The sequence below is a fragment of the Chionomys nivalis genome, chromosome 18 (genome assembly GCF_950005125.1).
Source record: "Chionomys nivalis chromosome 18, mChiNiv1.1, whole genome shotgun sequence".
Lineage (NCBI taxonomy): Eukaryota > Metazoa > Chordata > Mammalia > Rodentia > Cricetidae > Chionomys > Chionomys nivalis.
The window spans coordinates 8,131,137-8,149,270 of record NC_080103.1 but is presented as its reverse complement, the minus strand read 5'-3'; the positions used below and the strand labels follow the sequence as shown (position 1 = coordinate 8,149,270).

Sequence of the window (18,134 nt, the reverse complement as noted above, 5' to 3'; positions counted from 1 at the left end):
ATCCTAGACACAAAAAAACAGAGTTAAGCATGGCTTTTTGGTAGTAGTATTTTCTCCAGGGGCTCTGTTTGGTAGAAGCAAACAGATGCATTATTTCTTTTTTATTTTTTATTGATTTTTATTTAGCTCTACATTTTTCTCTGCTCCCCTCCCTGCCTCTCTCCTTCCCCCTTCAGACCTCCACCAAGGTCCCCATACTCCCAATCTACTCAGGAGATCTTGTCTTTTCTACTTTCTACTTCCCATATAGATTAGATTTATGTAAATCTCTCTTAGTGTCCTCATTGTTATCTAAGTTCTCTGAGATTGTGGTTTGTAGGCTGGTTGTCTTTGCTTTACATTTAAAAGCCACCTATAAGTGAGTACAAATGATAATAGTCTTCTGTGTCTGGGTTACCTAACTCAAAATAATGTTTTCTAGCTCCATCCATTTTCCTGCAAAATTCAAGATGTAATTATTTTTTTCTGCTGTGTAGTACTGCACTGTGTAAATGTACCACAGTTTTCTTATACTTCTTTTGGTTGATGGGCATTTAGGTTGTATCCATGTTCTGGCCATGACAGACAAAGCTGCTATGAACATAGTTGAGCACATGGCCTTGTGGCACGATTGAGCATCCTTTGGATATATACCCCAAAGTGGTATTATTGGGTTTTGAGGAAGTTTATTTCCTAATTTCCTGAGAAATCGCCACACTGACATGCAAAGGGGTTGTACCAGCTTGCATTCCTACCAGCAATGCAGAAGTGTTCCCTTTTTGGCACAAGTTGTCATCAGTGTTTTTGATCTTGGCTATTCTTACAGGTGTAAGATGAAATCTCAGAGTTGGTTTGATTTGCCTTTTTCTGATGACTAAGGATGTTGAACATGTCCTTAAGTGTCTTTCAGCCATTTTAGATTCCTCTCTTGAGAATTCTCTGTTTAGGTCTGTAGTCCATTTTTTATTGGATTATGTGATCTTTTGGTGTCTAGTTTCATGAGTTCTTTGTATATTTTGGAGATCAGACTGATGTGGGGTTAGTGAAGATCTTTTCCCATTCTGTAGGCTGTCATTTTGTCTTGTTGACCATGTCCTTTGCTTTACAGAAGCTTTTCAGTGTCAGGAGGTCCCATTTATTAGTTGTTTCTCTCAGTGTCTGCACTGCTGGGGTTATATTTAGGAAATGGTTCCTTGTGTCAATGTATTCAAGTGTACTTCCCACTTTCGCTTCTATAAGGTTTAGTGTGACTGGCTTTATGTTGTGGTCTTTGATCCATTTGGACTTGAGTTTTTTGCATGGTGTTAGATATGGGTCTATTTTCATTCTTCTACTTGTTGATATCCAGTTATGCCAGCACCACTTGTTAAATATGTTTTCTTTTTCCATTTGAAAGTTTTTGTTTCTTTGTCAAAAATCAGGTGTTCAAATATGTGTGAATTGATATCTGGGTCTTCTACTTGGTTCTATTGCTCCTCCTGTCTGTTCTTATGCCAATACCAGGCTGTTTTCAGTACTGTAGCTCTGTATTAGAGTTAGAGAATAATTCTCTATAAGAACAAATCCTGTATTTGAACCAAAGGGAACTCTAGCTTCCCCATGAAAATCTGCTCTACTCTCCAGGAGCATGCTCCTGGGAAACCCAGGCTGGCAATGTAAAGAATTTCTTTTACAAATGGGGATCCTGCATTGACGGCCTACCATCATTCAAATGACACATTGGAGGGACGTGTTACCTGCCACCCTGACCTAAACCCACATAGAAGAGAGTCACTGATGTTATTAGTTACCCACCTGTAATAGATTCCTAACTGAGGAACTCAAATTAGGAGATCAAAACCAATTGATTGATTTCTCCTGACTTGAGGAATAAGCATTGGAGCCAAACTTTCAGGAGAGCGAGGCTGGGAATTGTTGAGAGGATTGAATCACTGAAGTTATTTTTCTCTCCTCTAGGCTTTGTGTGTCCCTACAGACATGACGTGCTCGAGAAGATGATAGATGTGGGGAGCATTTTACAGATCACAATCTAAAAGGATGAGGAAGCATCTCAAAGTCCCTTCTTCAGTAACTGTTGAAAATATTCTGCACCCTTTAGAATCCAGAATACTCTCTCCCATTTAAGGTCCAGCAAGGTAAGCGTGGAAGTTCAAAGTTAAAGAACAGAACTCACCACTGAGGAGGAAAATTATGAGGTAATGAGACCCTGAATCTCCGCAGTCTGATAGATGGAAATGAGAAGTAATTAGAATTTTCTCATAGTACACTCTTAGGTGGATCAGGAAGTGAGTATAAGGAGGATTAACTGAGGAGGACCAGAAAGACCACCAATAAATTTAGTGGAGCCATCCCAGGGACTGTGAGTCTGAATGGATGAAAAAGCAGGAAGAAAGACAGCCACTTTCAGAGAATCCTGACTGCCCCAACTCATGCCTCCTTATAAGAATTCTTCCACTCTGACCTTCATGCTGTGAACACTGACAGAGTAAGAAAAGCATCTCTTCCCAGATCGTGTGTATGGGAGGAGTTCTTATAACAACATGAGAAGAGTAATAACAGCTACGTAGGAATGGACACCATTCCCTTATTTATGGAAGATTGACCCCAGCAAGCAAATTCTCTAGGTATTGTGGTTCTTGGTTCCCGACTTGACTATATCTGGAATTAACTAAAATCCTAAAACAGAGGGCACGACTGTGAGAAATGTTTTTGCTTAAGTAGAAGTAGGTACAGCACTTCACAGACACACTTTGTAGGCAGAAAAACACAAACATTTATCTAGAGACCTGAAGAACACACCTTTAATCCATATTTAGAGTCTGAAGGACACACCTCTAGCTGGGCCACGCCTTCTGCCTCCTAGGAGCCTATAAAAAACATGGAGGAAGCTGTTGCTCATTGCCTGCTTGCCCTCACCTTGCAGCAAGATCATTCCCTTACTGGCATTAGAAAATTCTTCATCCCAATTCCAGCATAGATTGAAGACCAGTTGGCACATCTAATCTCCTGGACTGAGTATGTACTGGATTCCTGGACTCTCCCTTCACAGGTGGCCTTTGTGGGATTAGCAGGACTGCAACCCTAAGTCATTCTAATGAATCTTTTTGTTCATACAGGGAGAGTCCTTGGGTATGTTCTGTTACACTAGAGAACGACTGTGCAAAATTTTGGATGAGTATATAAAATGTTGTAAATTGTCAAAATTGTGTATGATTCTCAAAATTAGAAATCCAATGACCTAAGATTCAATCTAGAAAGAAAGAAGTGCTAGAACAGTCCCTTGTAGCCTAGTCTACCCACACTGAAACTAGAATTGAAATCTGGATAATTATAGAGAATCGAGTTTCCAACCTCATAGAAGAGGGAACAGAGGAGAAACAGAAGCTAAAAATGTATATCATGCCTATTATTGTATCCTACAGGGCAAGAGAAGACAAATCCTAGTTTTTCATTTTGTATCCAGTTTAACCATCAAACTACCTCCAGGAGAAATGTCATGGGACGCCATAGACAAGAACTGGGGCTATAAACAGTTCAACATCCAGAATTTCTCCTGCAGGTGGACCATCCGCAACTTCCGTTTTATTCTGGAGGAAATGAGGGACAGTATTAGAAGCCCAACTTTCTCAATAGGAGGCAATGACAAATGGTGTTTGAGAGTTCACCCTAAGGGCGTCGATGAAGAAAGCTCAGATTACCTGTCAGTTCACCTAGAGTTGCTGAGCTCTCCAAAGAGTCCCCTTACCATACGGTTCAAGTTTTGGATCATAAATGCCAAAGGAGAAAAAAACGAACCTGTGACTAGCCCGAAAGACTTTAATTTCTTGCCAGGCTACCAACGGGGTTACAAAATGTTCATCCTTCGAGATTTCCTCTTGGACCATTCTCATGGGCTGCTCCCTGAAGACCACTTCACCCTCCTTTGCATGGGGATCCTGGTCCCGTATTCCTACAGTATCCCTCATGACAGCATGGAGAAGAGAATCCAGGGTCCCAAAGGCCCATTAGGAGATGATCTAGGAGAGCTGTGGAAGAATTCGAGCTTCACAGACTGCTGCCTGGTGGTAGCTGGCCAGGAATTCCGGGCTCACAAGGCCATCTTAGCTGCTCGCTCTCCAGTTTTCAGAGCCATGTTTGAACAAGACACGGAGGAGAGCAGAAAAAATCGCATTGAGATTCATGACCTGAAAACTGAAGTCTTCAAGGCAATGATGGACTTCATTTACACCGGGAAGGAACCAGTCCTCTACAACATTGCTGATGCTGTGCTGGCAGCTGCTGACAAGTATAGCCTGGAGCGTTTGAAGGTCATGTGTGAGAGTGCCCTCTGCAGGGACCTCTCTGTGAAGAATGCTGCCTACACTCTCGTCCTGGCTGACCTCCACAGCACAAGGCAGCTGAAAACACAAGTGCTGAATTTTATTACAGCTCATGCTTCCGAGGTCTCTCAGACTGCAAGCTGGAAGTTAAGGGTGGATTCACGCCCCCACTTGGTGGCTGAAGCATACAGCTCTCTGGCTTCTTCTCGATGCAATCTACTGGAGCCCCCTCTCAAACGTCTGAAGCAATCCCAGGAACCTGTCACAGGTACCCTACATGTCTATCCCTGAAGCAGTGGTCAGTGTTGATACCGAGGACTCCTGGGTAGACTTTGGGCTACACAGAGCATTTACAGCAACTCTGGAGAAAGACATCACGGTTAGTAGTGTTTTAACACATTCATTAATGCTTTGAATATTGTAGTGGTGTAATTTTTGTAATTTTTTTTTTGTTTTTTGACACAGGGTTTCTCTGTGATTTTGGAGCCTGTCCGGGAACTAGCTCTTGAAGACCAGGCTGGTTTCGAAGTCACAGAAATCCGCCTGCCTCTGCCTCCCGAGTGCTGGGATTAAAGGCGTGCGCCACCACCGCCCAGCTATTATTTGTATTTTGATAAATAAATCTTGCCTGAAGACCAGAAGTAAAGCTAAAGTCACTGGAGGTCAGGCAATGGTGACAGACACCTTTAATCCCAGGATTTGTTAGACAGAGTAACATGCATCTCTGTAAGTTTAAAGGCACCTTAATCTAAAGATCAATGCAGGAACAAGTCCAGGTGGTGGTGGCTCACACCTTCCAGCCTAGCCTAAGGAATCCCAGCACTAGACGTAATATAAAATGGGATGAGAGAGGCTTAATAATCTGCTTCTTCTACAGTCACCCAGTCTTAATACAGGAAAGACGTTTGTAATGGCTTGGCTGCTTTGTTTTTCTGGTTGTCGGTTTGAACCCCAATATCTATCTCTAGGTTTTTATTTTTGGTGCTACAGAATGGCAGGGTTGGGAAGAACCGGGATGAACTCTGATGGACTCTATGCAACCTCTCCTCTGTTGCTGTACTGGTTTGATTTTTGTCCAGTGATTTGGAAACTGGGATTCAGTTTAGCTAAAGCCCCCAGCACATCCCAACAGGGTTTCTTGGGAGAAACCTGTGTGGATAGGACTGTGCAGAACATATGATCAAGGGCTCAGAGCAAAGGAGAAAACAAATGTGAATGTTTTCTTACAAAAGAAAAGGTAGAGAATGAAGACATTTTCTCTCTAAACTCGGTTCGTGGGGACTGGAGATATGACTCAGTGGGCAAAAGCAATTGTTTCTCTTGCAGAGGACACCTGTTCAGTTATATAGACAAAATTTTACCCCAATACAATACAATATCAAAGGAATAAAATTGTAGAATCACATTGTGGACACCAGTGGTGTTTCTGTTAGAAGCTCTGTCCTGCTCAGCCGCAGAAGTTTGTGCAGGGTCCTCACAGTCACCCACAAATGTTAATGAAACGATACCTAATGAAATCGCTGTACTCAGAGACTGGTGCCTCGCCCAGCTGTCATCAGTTAGGCTTTCTCCAGCAGCTGATGGCAGTAAAGGGTTCACAGAATCAGATAAATGAGGATCATTGGGGCTCACAGGGACTAAAGAGGCAATCACATCCTATTCTCTTTGGATGTATACCTTGCTCAGCCTAGATATAGGAGAGAGGGCCTTGGACCTTCCAAAAAACAATGTGCCTTACCCTCTCTGAGGATTAGATGGGGGTGGGGTGGGAGTGTTGAGGGAACAGGAAAAAGAAAAAAGAAAAAAAAAAGAAGATAATTGAAGGTTAATAATGCATTATGCGATCTGTTCCTGGGGTAGTTTCCATCACTTTCTGTTTGTTTAGCATATCCTTTATTGTCCAATTTGATCTTTCTATAACTGCTTGACCTGTAGGAATGTTTGATATACCTGTAATATGCTTTATATTATAATAAGCAAAAAACTGTTTTATTTTCTTAGACACATATGCTGGACAATTGACTGTCACTATTTGTGCAGGTATAACCATAATGGCCATAACTTCTAATAAATGCATTATTACTGAATCAGCCTTTTTTGAGCTCAAGGCAGTTGCCCATTGAAAACCTGAATAAGTGTCAATGGTGTGGTTACATATTTTAACTTTCCAAATTCTGTAAAGTGGAACACATCCATCAGCCAAATTTCTTTCCTTTGAGTATCCTTTGGGTTGCTCCCTTCAGATAATGGTATTTGGTTATAAAAAAGAGCATGTAGGACATTGCTCTGTTGCTATGCAATAGAAAACTCTTTCTTTAAACCTTTGCTATTGACATGATGTTTCTTATGAAATTCTGAGTCTTTTAGCACACTTCTGATCACTAATTGATCAATTTCTACATTACGTTGTGATAGAGGACCTGGAAGAGCCACATGGGATCAGAAGTGTGCTAAATATATGGAACAAAGACTATTCTTGATTATACCTTGAAACTATATAAATAACGAAGTCAATTCTGAATCATCTGGTATAAATTCAGCATTTTAAATATGCAAGGCCAATCTTTTTGCACATTGCAAATCAAGGCTGGGTGGTGCTGACTTGATTCAATAACTATATTGAAAGGTTCTTTAAAATCCCTTTGTACTATGAGAATAGCATATAATTCTGCCTTGGGAACAGAATTATAAGGGCCTTGTTTCACCTTACTTGAATCTTTGGATTTGTAACCTGCCTTTTCTGACTAATTTGCATCAGTATAAAATGTATAGTCTTCAGTTATTTGTGTGTCGCATACAATTCAGGGAAGAATCCAAATAGTTCTCTTTATAAGGTTAATTCTATCCTTTTTGGGATAATTTATCTTAATTTCACAAAAAAAATAGCACAAGCTCATTGTCATGGTTCATTGTCTTCCCATATTCTTTTAATTTCCTCAGTAAAAGGCACTATAATCTCTACTGGGTCTATATCTGTGAGTTAAAGAAGTCTCAATTTTCCTTCCATAATTAATTTAGAGACATTTTACATAAGTTTTATTTTTTACTTGATTTATGTGGTAAAAAGATCCATCCTAAGATAATATCTTCCCTCAGCATTAAAATTCCTACAGGGGAAATTCTGGAAGGCAATATGACTAGAATACAACTAAGATTTGGATTCGCCCTATCCAGATGTACCTCCTGTAATTTTTTTCAATGACTGTTAATTTTTTTTCTGCTCTAGTTATTAATTTCCTGGGATTATTTAAGTCTTTGTCACCCTCTAAGGTTTTGTTGAAATGAATTATTAGATCACGTATTAGCCCAAAAGCTAATGTCCCCTAATAATCTTTTATAGTCATTTAGAGTCTGCAATTTCCTAATTTGTACCTTTTGTCTTCTAATTTTCTGTATCTCTATTTTGTAACCTAGGTTATTGACAGTATCTCCTTTTTGTATTTTTAGGAGTAATTTTTAATCCCCATTTAGGAAATAGTTTCTTCTTCAAACATTCTAAAGTATCTGTTTGAATCAGATAGCAAAATGCCATCCATGTAATGATAAATTATAGACTTAGAAAATTGCTTGTGTATTATTTCCAATGGTTGACTTACAAAGTATTGGCACAGGGTGGGGTTGTTGACCATTCCCTGTAAGGATGGTACACTTGTATCTCCTACTAGGCTGATAATTATTATAAGTAGGCACTGTGAAGGCAAATTTTTCTCTATCCTTTTCTTGTAATGGTGTAGTGTTGAAATGATCCTTTAAATAAATAAATACAAGGGATCATCGTTTTAGTAATACAGAAGGCAGAGGAATTCTAGATTGTAGAGGGCCCATAGGTTAAATTACCTTCCTGAAAGCTCTTATATCTGTCACCTTTCTCCATTTCCAGATTTCTTTTTAGCAAAAATAGAGGAGTATTCCAAGGGTTGGGTGATTCTTCAATATGGTGAGCATCTAGTTGCTTCTATACTAGCTGTTCTAATGCCTGCAGTTTGTCTTCTGTTAAAGGTTATTGCTTAACCTATATTGGTTTCTCAGTAATCCATTTTAAAGACATGGTTGTCTGTATCTCTGGAGGTTTGCTACTGACTTTGTGCTCTTGTACACCCTGAATGGCTGGTGACCTTTGTTTATAATATCTATCCCCAAAACATGACTTTTGGACACTGCAAGGATGGTAACCTTGGTATCCCATTGCTGCAATGGGTCTTGACCCTATAAATTCACTGAAACATTAGCTACATATGGACTCCACCTTCCTTTGTATCCCTCTGGCTCTGTGCACTCAACCCACACCGTGCTTTGTTTCACTTAACATAGGGTTTCAATTCCTAGAAATTGAGCATCTTACTATTGAAGAAGCCAATCTGAATGCCATGATTCTGGAGTAATAATACTCATGTCCGCACCCCTGTCTAGCAATCCCACAATTAAAATGCTATTTATATGCACTCTTAACTTTGGTCTTTGATCACACATAGAAGTCTGAGATAATATATGTTTCCTATTCCATCATTTAGAACACTATGCTTATTTACAGTAGGCACTGGATTTTTTAAATTTTCCTGGTAAGACATGTTCTCCACAATGACTGAGAATGGCGCGACCATGTTTGAAATGTGAAAGTGTTGGACCCTGCAGTCCAACTACCAGGAGGAGTCGCCCCAAGAGACCATCTCTTATACCACAGTTGATGTAAAAGCACGAGGAGTTTATTAATTCTGTCATGATAGGGTCTTTCAGCATTCGAGAAGCCAGAAAAACCCCGAATAGCTGGTACAGACTACTTTTAAAGCAAAAAGCCACAAAAGTAAGGGGGTTTCTGGGGTTTGGTTTTTAACTATTATGATTGGCTTACTCAAAGGACTATTACTGATAATTGGCTAGAGAGTGGTTGTCAGATCAGGTGAGGTAAGAGGGAACATCTGAGGGTCACGTTGTCCCTTTCCCAGGGACTGACTCAAAACACCAGGAACTGACTCAACACCTAAGGGTTATCTTGCCCCTATTCAATAACTGAGTTCTATTTGGAGAATATTTACAGGGACTCAGAAACATGATGGAAGGTTCCCAACATTTTGGTATTATTACATGCATGTGTAGCTGTTAACTCCTTGAATCCCAGTGGGGGCAGTGCTGCTGAGAGGCCTCAAAATTGGCCTCAGAATTGACAGAAAGGCTTTAGAGTATTTTGAGTTCTACAAAAGCAATTCCTTTCGACAAAAGCTTGTAATTTGACACTAACATGGCTACTAACATAAATATGAACATGCTGTTTTCAATTATTCATGACTAATTCAACAGGGAGCTTGACTGGAATTAAAGTGTAAATCTACTACTCCACACTAATCTGGAAAGAGCTGTAGAAGAAAAACAAGGAGAATCAGACAAAGGAGTGGGGGAGAGGAATACCTAGGCATTGACCCTGTTTCTAAGAGAGTATGAATTTCTGACAATTGCACAGAAGGAAGATTTAGCACAATTAATGAAAACTCAGAGACAGATATTGTGGTTCAACCTGAATAACAGAAAAGAAAAGCAGTCAGCCACTGTATCTTACCTCTAACTCAGAATGAAAATGGATGAGATTCTGTCTCCATGAATGCTGAAGTCTCCACACTTCACTGAGTTCTTTTCTTTCCCTTTATATGCCTATCTCCACGCAATCATATAACTGCTGCCTCAACCTACGTAGTGCTGGAATTAAAGGCGTGTGATCCCAGAGATTGGGATCACCTTTGTGTGAGCTTTGTTTCTTTTTTTAAGATAGATTCAATCTCAAGTAGCCCAGGATGACTTTGAACTCACAGATATCTCTCTGGCCTTGTCTACCGAGCCCTAGGATTAAAGGTGTTTGCCACCAGTCCCTGGCCTGTATAACGGAATAGTATGGCTGCTTTGCCCTCTGATATTCAGGCAAACTTTATTTACTAAAAGCCAAATTATATACCACTATAGAAGGTGAGAGAAATCAGAGGAGAATAAAGAATCATATTTTCAATATGTAATGACAGAACCACTGGTCAGAAAGAGAAAGTTTGAATTCTTAATGAATCAATCCCCTTATCTTTTTTCAGAAATATTAAATATCATTTTTCAAAGCCGAGTCAATCAACACACTGCCAGGTGCAGTTGTCTTTTCCCCTTAGGCCTCCATGTCTCACTTTTCACAAGAGCATGATGGGCCGTTGTTCATACTGCCACTGTCAGTGCCAAGAAAGAGAACTGAGGGCTTGTGGTCCTCTGTGGCAGTGAGGACTGGGCCAAACCTCCCCAGCTCAGCAGAGTTGGAGGGACTAAAATGGGCTTCACCAAACATTAACACTATTAGAACCCACAAACTGATTTTAATATTTTACTCAATTTATATTTTATTTGGGTAATTTTTGTATAATGAGGTGGTTGTTCCCATGAAATAGGAACTCAGAACCTCTGTAGCCCAAGTTAGAGATGGTTGTAAAGTCCCCCATGTTTGCTGGGAAATGATCAAGGTTTCCCTGCAGAAATAACTATTGCTTTTGTCAACTGAGTCATCTCTCTCCAGCTCGCACATGCTGAGTTTGGAGGGAAAATGTCTTTTTTTTCTTGCCCTTCTCTTGTAAATAAACGTTCATGTTTATTCTGCCCTTGATCATATGGTCTGCTCATCCAATGCAGACAGTTTTCTGCAAAGAAACCTTACTGGGATGAGCTTGGGATCAGCAAAACCCTGAATCCCAGTGTCCATCTGATTGAACAAAAATCAAAGCAGTCTAACAACAGAACAGAAGTTGCATAGAGTATACCAGAGTCCAGTTCTGCTCCTCCCCCTACCTGCCCTTCACTCATTTATAGAGGTGTTGAAGCCAGGCCTAGCAGCTGTGTTTCCCCAAATTCATTGTAAATGTGCCTCAGAGTGCACAGTCTTAACAGGTGTCATTAACAATAACAATGGCTGTTTCTTCTGGAAGACACACGTAGGTCCTAAGATTGCTTCAGGCGTTTGAGGGGGGGTTCCGGGAAAAGACCATGTGCAGGAACCAGAGAGGCACATACTTCAGCCACCAAGTGGGGATAGGAGTCGACCACTGTCTTCCAGCTCGAGGTCTGAAAAACCTCAGAAGCATGAGCTGTAATGAAATCCATTGCCCGAGATTTCAACTGCACTGAGCTGTGGAGATCAGCTAGGAAGAGAGTGTGGGCAGCATTCTCCACAGAGAGTTCCCTGCAGAGGGCGCTCTCACACATGCCCTTCAAACGCTCCAGGCCATACTTGTCAGCAGCTGCCAGCACAGCATCTGCCATGCTGTGGAGATCTGGTTCTTTCCCGGTGTAAATGAAGTCCATCATTGCCTTGAAGACTTCGGGTTTCAGGTCATGAATCTCAATGCGATTCTTTCTGCTCTCCTCTGTGTCATGTTCAAACATGGCTCTGAAAACTGGAGAGCGAGCAGCTAAGATGGCCTTGTGAGCCTGGAATTCCTGGCCTGCTACCACCACACAACAGTCTGTGAAGCGGGAATTCTCCCACAGCTTTCCTAGATCATCTACCAGTGTGCACTTTGGAACGTCAATCCCTGGCTGCATGTTCTGTTCAGAGATGCTGATGCAGTCCTGAACCACACTCACCTCACAGCAGAGTGTGAGTTTGTCATCTGGGAGAAGCAAACATGGAGTGGAAAAAAGGAAATCTCGAAGAATGAACTTTGTGATACCCCAGCCTTCGTTTTGGTCAAACCTGAGAACTCTTTGATTGTTCATGATTCGAAATTCCTCTCCGTTGGCATTTATGATACCAAATTGGAACTTTGCCCATATGGGGCTCTTTGGAGAGCTGTGCAACACTAGGAAAACTGACAGGTAACCTCTGCTTTGCTCATTGTTCCCATTTATGTATAGTTTCATAAGCCATTTCTGTTTGTCATTGGCTCCTGGCGAGAAAGTGGGGCTTGCAATGTGATTGCCCAAGTTTCCCTCCAAGCAAAAGGAGAAGTTGCTGATGGTCCATCTGTACGAGAATTTGTTGACTCTGATCTGTGTGTAGCCTCTGCTCTCAGCTGCCAGGTCTCCTGACATATCTGCTGCTGGGAATGTGAAGGTTTACCTGGAGCCAAAGAAGAACGGGATTGTTCTCTTCTTCAACCTGGGGGTCACAATTACAGATTTATTTTAGATTTTTAGTTTCTGTTTTTCCACTTGTTCCCTCTTCTATGAGGTTACAAACTCTGTTCTTTCTGAATTTCTAGACATATTGCCCTATGAGATTCAATGAAGACAGTCTAGCGTACTAGGGATTCTTTCTTACATCACTCCACATTTTCTAGATAAATATTAAGTAAGAAAGTGATTAGTTTTGACAATTATACACTACTTTTCACAATATGGAACATTTTATACACTCTTATATTGAAAAGTGTACTATGATTCTCTAAAGAAACAGAACACATAGAATGGCTCTCTCTGTATGAAGGAGAGTGATTCATTATAATGGCTTAGGGCTGCAGTCCTACTAATCCCCAAAGGCTACCTGTGACGAAAAAGTGCAAGACCCAATACTTACTCAGTCCTGCCGTCTGACACGTTGGCTATTCCTCAGTCTATGCTGAAATTCCAAAGATGATTCTCTACTTCCAGGGAAGGAAAGGACTTGCTGATGGCAAGGACAAGCAGCAAATGGCAGCAGCTTCCTCCTTGCCTCTCCTTTTATGCTATTAGCAGAGGGTGTGGCACAGTTTAGGGTGTGCCTTCCTGCATTGAGATCTGGATTAAAGGCGTGTGACTTCTGGCATTAATTCCAGATTAAAAGTTTGTATTTTTCAAAAGTGAACCTGCAGAAGCAAGGTCTAAGGGAGCAGAAGCCAGGAGGAAATCCAGTCCTTGGAGCCAATCTAGTCTTGATGTACTAGCAGACCAGGATTGAGCCAACAACCTGATAACCTGCTTCTTTCTCTCTCTCTCTCTCTCTCTCTCTTTCTCTCTCTCTCTCTCTCTCTCTCTCTCTCTCTCTCTCATTGCTCTCTCTCTGAATGTGTGTTTGTATTTGTGTCTGTTTATATGCCTTTCTATTTGTTTCAGTCAGTTTGTTTTGCTGTAATGACCAAGACTTTCTCTGGTATGTGGACAATCCTGTTGATTAAGGCCCATGCCTCTTCCTGATGGTGACCTGAATCCTTTTGGCTGTTCCAGGTCCTCCAGAGAATCATTTATCTGAAATAAAAGCCCCACCAGCCTCATTCCTGGTGTGATACTGTACATGAGCAAATACTCTACTTGAGCCGCAGTCAGGTCTAAGTTCCCCCATAGGAAGCTGCTCTCCTCTTCAGGAGCACACTCAGGAGAGCAATGAAATAGTAATGTAAAGCTTATGTTTTGCACACGAGGAGTCCAGCATTGACTGTCTACCTTTGTTTCAAATGACACATTGGAGGGAAAGGGTACCTGCCTCCCTGTCCCTAAACCCATATACAGAAGAGTCACTGATGCTACTAACTAGCCACCTAGAAAAAGTTCCTATATGAAAAACTAAAAAATTCAGAGGTCAAAACCAATTGATTGATTTATCCTGTCTTGAGGGATGAGCAGCATTGGAGGCTGATTTCAGGAGAGCTGGACTGGCGATTACTGAGTGGATTGAAACACCGAAGAAATGTTCATGTACTTGAGGCTTAGCGTGTCCATTCAGACATGTTAATCTGGAGAGAGATGATAGATGTAAGGAGCAGTTTACAGCTCACAATCTAAGGGGAACTGTCTCCAAACCCCTTCTTCAGTAACTGTTGAATCTATTCTGCATCCTTTGGAAACCAGAATACTCTCTCATGTCTAAGGCCCAGCATAGTAAGCATGGAAGTTCAAAGTTTAAAGACAACAGCACACACCAGTGAGGGTGAAAATTAGGAGGTACTGAGAAGCTGCGTCGTGGCGTCTACATGATGGAAAGGAGAAGTATTTAGTATTTTGTCAGAGCACACCCCTAAGTGGATCAGAAGACTGTATAGGGAGGATTAATTGAGGAGGAGAGGAAAACCACCAATGAGATTTGGCAGAGCCATCCGGGGTCTGTGAGTCTGGATGGAATAAAAGGAAGGAAAGAAGACAGCCACACTCAGAGTCCTGCCTATCTCTGCTTCCTGCCACCATATATAAACTCTTCCACCTGAACCTTCATGTTGTGAACAGTGAGGCCCATGACAGAGGGAAAAACCACCTCTTCCTTAATCACATGTTTCTTGTTTTGGAAGGAATTCTTTAGTGTGTGTGTTTGTGTTTGGGGGGAGGGACAGGGTTTCTGAGTAGCTATGTAGCCAGTCCTAGAACTCACTCTTTAAGCCAGACTGACCACAAACTCACAGAGTTCCACCATCCTCTGCCTCCCAGGTGCTGGCATTAAAGGCATGTGCTACCCTGCCTGGCTTATGGGAAAAATTCTTACAACAATATAAGAAGCATAATAACAGCTTTGTGGGAATGGGCATCATTCCTTTATTTATGGAAGACTGACCCCAGTAAGCAAAATGCACTTGTGATGGATAGTCATGGTTTCCTACTTGACTAGACCTGGAATTAACTAAAATCCTACAATGGAGGGCACAACTATGAGTAATATTATGCTTAAGGTGAAGTAAGTAGATCACTTCAAATGCAGAGGGAGAAAGACACAAACATTTAAACTGGACCTCAAGGCTAGTGCACACACCTTAAATTGGGACACACCTCTTGTCTTCTGGAAGCCTGTGAAAGTATATGGAAGATAGAAGCTGTTGCTCTTTGTCTGCTTGCCCTCATCTTGCAGCAAGTCCATTCTATCACTGGCATTAGAGAATTCTTCATAATTCCAACATAGACTAAAGAATAACCTGCAGGTCTAACCTGCTGAGCTGAATATGTACTGAATTCTTGGACTTGACTTCCCAGGTAGCCATTGAGACATTGTAGACAGAAGGTTCTGTCCCACAGAGCCCCACCGTCCTTCCTTTCCAACGAAGCACACAATGACTTATATTAATGATAAGTACTTGGGCCTATTCCTTAGGCTTGTTGCTAACTATCTCTTACAACTAAAATTCATTCATAAATCATATCTATATTTAGCCATGTGACTTGTTACCTTTTCCGTGTAAGGCATTTTTATCTTCCTTCTTCTGAGTCTGATTACAACTGTGTTTCTGACTTTCCTCTTCCCAGAATTCTTCTAGTCTGATAGTCCCAACTATACTTCCTGCTTGGCTACTGGACACTCTGTTATTCATCCAATAAGAGCAGCAAATCTTTAAAGTGGACAAGATAATTTTTCCACATCATTTCCCCCTTTTTTCATTTCAAAGCGAGAACCCTGAATCTAATTTCCTTTGTTTAGTTTTTTTCCTGAATATTATCCCTAACAACTTGTAACCAACATGCTAAACATAAACAAATATTCATAATCCATTTTTTGGAAGATGTGGGCTTAGTTTTCATGCTGTTTGGGGGTGTCGGTAATCTTATTAGTATCCAAAGCAATAATTTAGGGTACTGATCACATCCTGACTGGAGTATCCTGTGAAGCTGTATTCAGCCAGCAGTCTTGAAGCTGTTCTGGATGTGGGACTCAGAGGAAACTACAAGGTAGTTGCCATGAAATGTTGGAACATCTGGGCACTTCACGTCTGTCCAAGATTTTTCAGAGGGGTCTTGCTTGATCAAACATGGAATTTCTTAACCCCGAATGAATCCACAACTTCTCATTTGCTGTGGAAAGAAAAGCAAAACCTCTTTCCAAAGAACATATATTTTGACTCAAATTTTGAAGTTGAGATATTTTTGAAATCTATAGGTTGGATTAATCCATCAGCACTTATACTCAAATGCCTCTTACCAGCTTTTGCTCCTTCCTCTGCAATCAAACAATTCAAAGACCAGACAATAACATAAAGTAACCCAATTCTCTGTGTCTTTTACATCTTTATGTGGCTTTTTAAACATTCTATTTCTTTTAATTGTATTTTAATTTTTGTTTTTTTGAGACAGGGTTTCTCTGTGTATCATTGGCTGTCCTACATCTCACTCTGCTGTAGACCTCACTGGGCTTGAACTCACAGACCACCTCCCTCTACCTCCCAAGTGCTGAGATTAAAGGTGTGTGCCACCACACTGGACTACTCTATTTTTGAAAGTTATTCTCTATCCATTTTTTTCTCTCCCAAGTGTACATATATTTTTAAACACACTGTAGTCACTTAGAGGGTTTTTGTCTTAGGTCTGTCTTGTCTGTATATCCTGATCTTTTTCTGCATACACATGTCTTTAATCTGCTAAGTGATATGCCTACCGTAGAGCTGCAACTTTGGTAGCTGGCTCCACCCCATTCCTTAGCCATTTGAGAGTCTAACTTCATGGTGGAGGTACTGGCAGGAACCAGTTTTATTGCCACAACTCTGTGAAGTTTCAGGTCCATTCCACCACCAAGAAACCTGATGATGGCTGCCCATAAACACCACTTCAGTGTTTGGTGGAGGAGCCTCTTAAAAGAGCTGTGAGGGTCTGTGAATACCACTGAGTCAGGCAGCCTCTCTTAAAGGGGGCATACTTCTGCATACCACCAGCAAAAAGAGCCTGCTGGAGTAGTGATGGTTGCCTACAAGCTGTGCTTGATCCTGTTCCTGTCTGTCTAGATTCATTTTCTTTCATCCAACCAGAAGCCATAATTTTATTAGTGATAGAAACAGTTCAAATTTGAAACCAAGCTGTAGTTCCACCTTTGAAACACCAAAAAAGGGGAAGAGGGTAGGGGGTGACCTCGCTGTCAAATAGTTGCATTGTTAATTTCATAATAGCATTCACGATATCATTACTGTTGTTTCTCAGGTGTCACTGCCTTTGCTCTGGACACATTTGCCTATGACATGACCAATTCTATGTCCTTAACTTCCACACCTGCTTCGTCAACCTCCTCGACCTCCTCCTCCTCACTCTCCTCTTGTACTGTCTGAATCTGAGTATTTGCTTGAATGTTTGAAACAGCTTCTACCTTGAACTTTTGAACTTCTCAGCAGCTGCTAACTATGCTTGCTGAGACAAATCTTCAATCTTGGCTTCCCCAAATACGAGGTCGGTGTCTGAAGCTGGGCTCTTGTAGACATCTGGTTTGGTAATGACTAAGAGGATAGTTTTAGATTCCTGGATAGTGACTCTAGTAACCCCTGAAACCTGTCAAAGACCCAGTTTGGCATAGCCCTCTGTGCTTTTTTTCACTCTGGCCCTGCTTTGCTTTACTGACTGCTTCTTCATTGATTTCAGCTGCCGCCGCCAGCTGGGCTTGTCTGTGTGGAGTCTTGCTCCTGAGCTCTGGTACTGATTCATAGCTGTCAGATTCTGTTCCCGACCCTGTCTCAGCCTGGGACTGTGGCAGCTCCTGTTCTGTGGCAGGGACGGTTTCTGTGGCTTCATCAGGCATTTTGTGTAGAGGATGTGGAACTAAAATGGTGGTGGAAAGAGAGCAAACCAGAGCGTCTAGAATCATCTTTGTTTTAATGCTTTCTCAAGCTTTATGTGGAAATTCTTGGCAAATGTTTGAGTGCCATTTGTAGACAGACATTTCTGTCTTTCCTGGTTCTGCAGTCATTCAGTCTCAAAGAAACAATCAGAGGCTTATGTTAATTATAAATTGTTTTGCCTATTGCTCTGGCTTATTACTATCTCTTACAAGTTAAATTAACCCGTAATTTTTATCCATGTTTAGCCATGTGGCTTGGTACCTTACCTCAATAAGGCATTCTCATCTTGCTTCCTCTGTGTCTGGCTGGTGACTCCATCTCTGCATTTTCTCTTCCCAGAATTATCCTAGTCTGATTGCCCTGCCTAGACTTCCTGCCTGGCTATTGGTCAATC

The 18,134-nt window shown here is 41.3% G+C and overlaps 2 protein-coding genes and 1 pseudogene across 2 annotated transcripts; 1 reads left to right on the top strand and 2 right to left on the bottom strand.

The window, feature by feature from the left end:
- The first annotated feature begins 3,470 nt into the window (after nucleotides 1–3,470).
- LOC130889933 (speckle-type POZ protein-like) lies at nucleotides 3,471–4,589 on the top strand. Its single transcript, XM_057793855.1, has one exon. It carries the CDS (start codon nucleotides 3,471–3,473, stop codon nucleotides 4,587–4,589), a length of 1,119 nt encoding a protein of 372 aa, XP_057649838.1.
- Nucleotides 4,590–11,252: 6,663 nt separating this feature from the next.
- Nucleotides 11,253–12,344, bottom strand: LOC130889932 (speckle-type POZ protein-like). The gene has a single exon (XM_057793854.1). It carries the CDS (start codon nucleotides 12,342–12,344, stop codon nucleotides 11,253–11,255), a length of 1,092 nt encoding a protein of 363 aa, XP_057649837.1.
- A 4,629-nt stretch (nucleotides 12,345–16,973) lies between these two features.
- On the bottom strand, nucleotides 16,974–17,700 carry LOC130889931 (nascent polypeptide-associated complex subunit alpha-like; annotated as a pseudogene).
- Nucleotides 17,701–18,134: the final 434 nt, after the last annotated feature.

Bases quoted from the DNA above. Each gene is read 5' to 3' on its own strand.
- LOC130889933 (XM_057793855.1), top strand. From the start codon at position 3,471: ATGTCATGGGACGCCATAGACAAGAACTGGGGCTATAAACAGTTCAAC.
- LOC130889932 (XM_057793854.1), bottom strand. From the start codon at position 12,344: ATGTCAGGAGACCTGGCAGCTGAGAGCAGAGGCTACACACAGATCAGA.